Below are 7805 nucleotides of genomic sequence, written 5' to 3'. Positions count from 1 at the left end.
TCGTAGCAGTTTATGAGACAGATGATCTGTGAAAACAATCAATCTCCTCCATCTCCTTCCTGAATTACTATTACTGGTTAAAGTAATGCACCGTACTGAGCAAAACAACCAATCAGAACTAGTAGGACGCTCTTAGCACTGTGAATTAGCCTCATTCACTCACTGCTAAATGTGCTAATGGTGGAGAAACAACTTATCATTACAAGAAACAGTTTATCTGCCGTAATTGGTAGCTATGCTAACTAAACTGAGCATTCACAGTTTGAATCTGCACAGCTCTGTGCTATGCTAACTGCAGCTCGGCACAAATCGAGGGGGAGGAATGATGAGCAGCAGCACATGAGATTGTGATTGAAAGCACTAAAACTCTCCTGCCTCTGACTGGTTGTTTCTAGCACTGGGAAAAGGCAGAGGAAATAGATTTTTCACAGATTACCTCTCATACTATACTGTCACAACATAATGACAGTTTTAAAAAATATGTGAAAAAAATATTGATAAAAAAGTGACAGCTTTAATTTCACTCAGAAGAGAACGGGTCAGGAGGGACGTGGGTTACTGCTGCTGTTGACTGACTCATCTGTTGTTAAGTAGTAAAAGGTACAAGGGACAAGTTAAATATATTAATATGTTGGTAACTTTTTTCCTTAATTCATTAAATGCTAGTGAAATGGAGGCAAACAGTAGTCTGTAGCTAAGCTAACTATGCTAAATGGTTGATAATGTCACACAGTCTACCCACCTCTCTTGGAGAAAAACTGGGTTATAAATTAACACTCTTGCCTTTCTCTCTCTCTCTCCCTCTCTCTATTTTTTCTGAAAACCTGATTATATAACTTTTCTTAGCATCATAGTAACTGCCACAATCATTTGTGTCTTCCACTGTCTACAGCTGAACAGCGTCGCGGTGAAGCGCTCCAAGCAGGCACGAATCATTTAACGCAGATAGGCGGGTGTTCAGGGCAAATATGGATGTGTGTTTTTTGATCTGGGAGTGGGAACATTATATTTTTTACTGCTAAAAACAATCTTTGAAAATACAATATAACTAATTTTGTAATTGACAGGGCTCTGATTTTTTTTTTTTGTTTTTCAATTTCTATTAACAAAAAATAAATAATTAAATTGTGGAGGACCCCCTGTTGGTCAGGGCCCATAGAATTGTCATCACTTTTCCCCCCTATATCGCAGTTTAGGAAGAGACTGTTGTGCTAAAAGGAGTTAGCTTATCAGCATAGCTATTCAAGCCTAGAATGTTATCTGAATGCTAAACATGTAGCAGCAGCACAAACACTAACGTCATCATCTACAGCCAACGTGTCTAAAGACATTCCATAAATGACCAGCAGTTGCTGAAACTCTGGAACCATAGAATAACTTTGCACCAATCTGATGGTGGAATAATCTAAATAACAGAATTAAAACAACAAATATCTTAGTTGGTGAGCTGAGTTGTCTGATTACTCAATAATCAGATTGATAGCACCTTTTTGGTGCTAATCAATTTAGCACCAAAAAGGGTTCTTGAATGAAAATGTTGCTCATTTTGTCGATATAGTTTTTGATAAAATGTGATTAATCGCAATTTATTAATTACAGACCCTGCAATAAACTCAATTAAGCATTATGGTAATCTTGTCCACCACTATTACTGAGTTATTAGTCAATAAACATGACTAATAACAGGTTTGCCTGTAGGTATGTGTTTCGTAGTGGAAACAGCCAGGCAGTGGGGGATAAATTCCACAACACCACAGTGGAAGTGCTCTCCAGCAATGTGAGTAACCCGTGTGTTTGTGTGTCTGTGTGTATGCGTGCGCATGTGTGTGTGCGTGTGTGCTCCATGTGAATGTTAGTTCTCTAGTTGCTCTACCTGCTGACGGCACCCAGAGTCTTGGTTTTCATTGCAGGTGTTGATGCCTTAGGAAAGAGTAGCAATGTAACAGGAAACACCCACCAGAACAAGCTATCTGTTATCACTGCACCACCCACCGCACTGTGTGTGTGTGTTCAGCCACACTTGAGGAACGCTAAAAGGGAAAAGTGTTTATGTGACAGCTGACCTTTGAGTAAAGTTAGACAGACACTGGATCCATGAGTGGAAGATAAGAGGGAAACCACAATACAGGAGATAAGTCTAGTCCCCAGGCTTCAGGTTGCACTGCGGCCAAAGGGAACTGCTGCACGGCAGGAACAGCTGGCAAGGAAAACTATGTTCTTTAAATTTATAACATCAGAATATTGAAATGATTCTAGAAATTGGGTATTTTTAAAAAAGTGACTAAACTTAAGTCAAAGGTAATTTGGCCAAATCAACAACAAAAAATGAAAGTAAACCAATTTAGTGAAGCTTCTTCTGATTGAAGTTGCTGAAAACATTGAAAATTATGAGAATCTGCCTCAGAACAAAAAAAAGACCTGGAAGTGATGATGAAGAAGACGGAGGCGTTATCAGCCTGTTGGAGGATTCAGTCTGTCTGCATGGGGTGAGAAATTCCAACGTTCACAATCACTGCTGTGTGAAACAGACAAGTTAAGGTTGAATGAAACTCAGTGAACAAAATGGAGGGAAATAGGACAACCAAAAGATCAAAAGATAAAACCCTTATTTTGGAAAGCTCACAGAAACCAGTTTTACTTTATGAAGTGTACAAGTCACGGTCATCCACTTCAAACAGCGCCGCATCAGGTTGGAACAGCAAGATAAAGACATATATGAAGGCTTTATCAAGAAAATACTGATTCGTTGCTTCTCTTGAAATGTTCAGGCTCATTTTAAGATATCCAGTTGAACCAATCCTATTGCTCAATCATATTTAATTAAGTTGTTCTATACAGCACTTAGTCAACCCAGGCCTCAGGTAAAATGACTTTAGTTGGATGAACGATGAGATCTTCCAATATCTAACAAAAACAAAATGTCCTTAACCATTTACAGGACATCAGTGGAGAGGGGATGCTTTCTTAGGTTTGATCTGTAAACTGAAAAGCTGTCCAGGAGTAATACTAGTTACCATGTTGATTACAGGTACACCAATTGCAGTTTTCGGGCCGATCGCAGATCTTTACAACGTCTGTCCTGCCTGATTGTAATTTTGATCAAAACCAATGTTTTGGCTGAATAGAAATTTTCTATGTTAGCAACAGTGGGGTGACTATTGTTAAGAGCACATGTGTAGACGTAATCTGGTGGGTGGGTCTATTAATTAGCCCCCGCTCAGTGAAGATCAAAATGGAACTAACTTCGCAGTAGTATTTAAGATCAGTTTCACATGCACGTGTTGGCCAATCTCCCACAATTAACCAAATTTTGGTTGATTTCATTGGCACGCATCCAGCTTTCTGAACCTGAAGTTATTTTGCTAGTCAACCAGTTCCAGGACTGGCTGTTAGTCCATAAGATGATTCATTGATTAATCAAACAGATTCTAAAAAGTGAACACAGATTTGCTACATAAAATGTTCAGGGTGGTTCTCCCATGGGCACCAAACTGGCTATGACCGCCACTATTCAGCCAGAGCAGACACCAGCTGTTGAGCTCTGGCCTCCACTTCATTCATATTCCTGGGTTTGCATGTTGCACCCTTCTTTTCAAACCCTAGCAATAAACAATCATGTTAAGACTTCACCACTCATTAGGTAAAACATGGTGTCCCTCTCTGTACTGGGGTAAAACATGGTTACTAGGCATCTCTCTGTCCTCCAGCCTCTGACTCCTCTGTGTTTGTGTTTCATAGACAACGGCTGCAGAGAAGCTCTTGGCTGGCTCACCATCTAAATACAAGCGGTCTGACAGCAGCTTCATTGTTATTGGTGAGTAAATGATGAATCCATCACATGGTGGCCTTAATGTGTCAGGTGGATCTTACTCTGCACCACTGCAAGCAAAGGTATGGAAGAAAAGCAGAATTAGTCTTAATAAGCTGGTTTGTCTCCTGGTGTTCGGCACGGACAGCATCCAGCCTGCAGACTAAACTAAAAGGAGCCGTTACTTCTGAGCATGGCGTTTACTGAACACACACTCCCTCCAGTCATATTCTGCAGTGTGCAGCAGACCATAAACAGCCTGGCTTTATGGAACAGGTGCCATCACGTTTGCATGGCCCCTTATAAAACACAGACCTGAACCTCTAATGAACCTCATCCACAGGAGAGTTATCAGTTATCAAGCCTCATAACTGATTACTCAGCATGCGATAGGCCACCTGCCATGGAGGTTCTTCTGTGAGCAGAAGAAAGTCTGTGGGAATGCATGTTGTTAAGGCAGAGCAGTTTGTAAACAGTGATATTGGATGGAGTCGGACCTTTCTGATGTCAGGCCTGCTCCACGGATACCGTTTCCTTTTCCAGAAGAATAAGCTGACAGGAAGTGGAAGTTTGAGGATAAAAGCAACATTTACACCAAATACGTTCCAGACCAGCGTTGTTCTAGAGGTGCTGTCGATCAGGAGTAATTAATCATCTCCAAAAAGAAGCAAAGGGTCAGTATCGGCATGGTAACGGTGTCTGTGTAAATGGCTGCAGGCTATACAAAGAGCAGTGATATTAATATTGTGTGAAAACGAAAAGCTAAACCCTGCTACAGTCTAGGGCTGAAACGATTAGTTATGATTAATCAATTATTAAAGTAATTGTCAACTAATTTATTAATTAACTGGAGTAAACGAACTCAAAAATCTTATTAACCTTTTGCTGTCTAGTTAATAATTGGTTAATGCAAAAATTAACCAGTTAATCTGCAAATGATCAAGCGTATACTAAAGGAAGGCTACTGTTGCATTTCTATGCAAGAAAATGTTTTTCTTATTTAAAAAGGAGCTGAATTATTTGTACTGTGATTGTGACAGCAGCAGGTAACCAGCTGTGTTTGTTGCAGATGAATTTTACAACGGAGTGGCTGAAGGAGAAATCGATGAAGTTCTGCAGCCCATTTCAGCTCTGCGCCTGGTGGTTCACTCCAACTCAGATGTCTGGGCTCTGCTGAGCGAGGTCAGAACCTGGAACGCCGAGTTAGTGTTCATCAACAAACCTCTAAGAGAATGTGCACAGATTTTCCCTTCATTTCCGCCTTTGGTCTTTCTTGGCATAGAGATGTTTTTGCCCACATTGACAGGATGACATCACGGACTGCTGACTGAGGCGTAGAGATACAAACCTTTCAATGCCTAGTGATTCAATTCTGATTTTTAGGGTCACGATTCGATTCAGAAATGATTTTTAACTCACAAACCAATTTTTCTATTCAAACAGTCTGGAGTTTGTGTTTAAATTATGCGAGTGACAAGAGCAAAAGACAAGTTTAAGAACAATTTAATCCACCACTATCATGTTACAAGTATACAAACCGCCAATGCTATAATATACAAAACACAGTAAAAAAAAAAGACCTAATGTTCCAGAGGTTTGTTCAGTTTGTTCAACCGTGGCATCAACATCAACATCGCATTTCAGGGTCCTGTTCACACCGGCCGGGTGTTTAATCCCACATGGTTACACATCTCACTAACTGTGTGTATGTACATAAACACAGAGAGAATTTATGGAGATTTTCTTCTGATAATTTTTTTTTTTTATATGATAGTCTTTATACTTCAACAGGATGTTTATGAGGCGAGGATGGTGAGTTTAAATCAGGGAGGTACCTGGCTCATACTTCCAGAAGTTGAAAGTCAGGATTTAAATGAGCCTGTGTAACATTCCCTGAGCCCGTATTCAACTCAGTCGGGACGATATTAATAATGGTGGCATTGAATTGAACACAAAATAACCTGTTAGAATCATCTTCCTTTAAAAGTTTCTGTTGCTGGATTAGTTCTGTGACTATAGTTCTGCTTTCTTCTGTTTCTGGTCTTTGTTCATCAGTTTCAGGTTGAGTTGTTTGAATGCTTATATGAATATTCCCTCTGTTTTTAAATGTTGTGCAGCTAGAAGTATTTTTTATTTTTATTTTTACTTTTGGACAGTTGTTATGATGTATAACCATGGGAACAACGTATGGTTTTTAGAAAAATGTAGGAGGTAACTACCATCTTAAAAACTCAAATAATACCTGAGTGACAAATCCCAGAGGAGCTGAACAGGCTTCAGGCTTCAAAGCAGGAAGTTGATAATGAGCAGGGATCTTATCCCTGCTCATCAATCTCTGTCAAACCGTATCTCTAACCATACGGTTTGACAGAGATTTAAAGAGGAGCGGCAAAAGCAAATGAGGTGGATTAGCAAATCTGCTAATGGCTGATGATTGTCATCCAGGACATGTTTCTACTGTCTGCCTGGAGACTGAGCTGTTAGCATGTCATGACAGTCATGAGACTGTCATACAGCTGCGGTCTTCAGTCAGAAGTTACTTGAATGATATGAGTTACAACAGCGTTTATGTTTCCTTTGGCATTTTTGATCCTTAACTGAAAGTGATTGAGGAAGCCCTATAAACTTTGGTATAGATCTACACATAAATGTGTATGATAGATCTGCAGATAGATCTGCATTCACCTGATTACACAACCGAAACACAAATGTATCAGACATGCTGTCAGTATTTTCAGGAAGTCCACAGAGAAGGTACCCAGTTTAATGGTTACTGGAACTTCCTCTGATGTTTTGTGATGATATAATCCCCCCTCCCTTCTTCTCTACCTCGCCTCCTGAGTTAACCTAGCTAATTATTTTCTTTCTCAATAGATACCAGACACACTGAAAGTCTGGTCACTTATTAAATAAACGCAAAATGTTTCTGGTCAGTCTGATCTTTCACCAGATCCATGATGTCTAGACAAAGACTGTTTATGTCACAGGGACACAACCAGACAAATTCTGTAATGTATCAAACCAGCAGCTTTGAGATAACCCGTCAGAGGTGAACCATGTTTATGGTTGGATTGAGAGCTTTGGAGCGTGTCCAGATTCATTGCTATGGTTTAGTTTGTCTGCATGTGGAGGGAAGCTGTGGGGGGAAGAAGATGTTCTTAGTCATGGTTACCACCAGAGAGGCAGATAAGAAACATTTTTTAGCTGCTGTTGGGTTTTTATTGTCTTGCGTTTGCTATGCAGGGTATCGTTTCTTGGGATAATGCACAGATGGACAAGTAGAAACACATCCAACATGTCTGAGCTCAGAAACATGGAGGAAGCAGACGGTAGTGTGTCTGATAAAGATAGCTCTCAACTTCTTGTCTGCCCGTCATGTTTTCAGCTCAGACCTGTTTGGTCTGCAGGTTCTAGATGCTCCAAATAAGGAAATGTTACCTTCTAGTAACTGTGTGGCTGCTACTTAGATGATAGTTACGGGTAAAGCAGCAGAAACTGGTTCAACTTGCTCTCATAAATATCTAAATTTCCTATGGTTCAGATTATTTGATAATTTTCAGATAAACATCACGTTATATTGTCTTCTTCTCTGAATGTCTGCTGGTTGCTGGAGGTTTTTACCTGGATCTGTTCCAAAGCTGTGAAAAATGTGAAACAAACAACATTGGTAATGCTGAAACCAAACTGAAAAGATCAGTCATTCTGGTTTCCTCTGCACGTCAGATTCACATCAAGGTATGAAGACAAAGCGCGCCCTCTGGTGGACAAAAACTCTAACTACAGGGACATTTTGAAGCAGCTCTGAAGTCTGATGAGCAGATCGCCTGTTGGTGATCTGAGAGGAGTTTCAAACAGAAACCTGACTCATGTTGAGTAACCATGTGGAGGAAGAAGCACTCCACCCACTGATGGGTTTACACCAACATAACTTGTCACACATGTTTTTGCACTTTGACAGATTTTTATTCTAAGAAATAAACATGTTTGAAATATCAAA

The 7805-nt window shown here is 40.0% G+C and overlaps 1 protein-coding gene across 1 annotated transcript; it reads left to right on the top strand.

Moving 5' to 3' along the window:
* Positions 1–1165: 1165 nt before the first annotated feature.
* LOC103131847 (alpha-1,3-mannosyl-glycoprotein 4-beta-N-acetylglucosaminyltransferase B-like) lies at positions 1166–7805 on the top strand. Its single transcript, XM_016666931.1, has 4 exons — positions 1166–1777; positions 3739–3814; positions 4878–4990; positions 7532–7805. Exons 1-4 carry the CDS (start codon positions 1673–1675, stop codon positions 7547–7549), a joined length of 312 nt encoding a protein of 103 aa, XP_016522417.1. The 5' UTR covers positions 1166–1672; the 3' UTR covers positions 7550–7805.

This window comes from Poecilia formosa, unplaced genomic scaffold (assembly GCF_000485575.1).
Source record: "Poecilia formosa unplaced genomic scaffold, Poecilia_formosa-5.1.2 Scaffold852, whole genome shotgun sequence".
Lineage (NCBI taxonomy): Eukaryota > Metazoa > Chordata > Actinopteri > Cyprinodontiformes > Poeciliidae > Poecilia > Poecilia formosa.
Note: the sequence above shows the minus strand (reverse complement) of the source record. Positions and strands in the feature narration are given on the sequence as shown.

Bases quoted from the DNA above. Each gene is read 5' to 3' on its own strand.
- LOC103131847 (XM_016666931.1), top strand. From the start codon at position 1,673: ATGACTAATAACAGGTTTGCCTGTAGGTATGTGTTTCGTAGTGGAAAC. The intron at 1,778-3,738 runs GTGAGTAACCCG...TGTGTTTCATAG, and splicing joins TGGAAGTGCTCTCCAGCAAT to ACAACGGCTGCAGAGAAGCT. The intron at 3,815-4,877 runs GTGAGTAAATGA...TGTTTGTTGCAG, and splicing joins CAGCAGCTTCATTGTTATTG to ATGAATTTTACAACGGAGTG.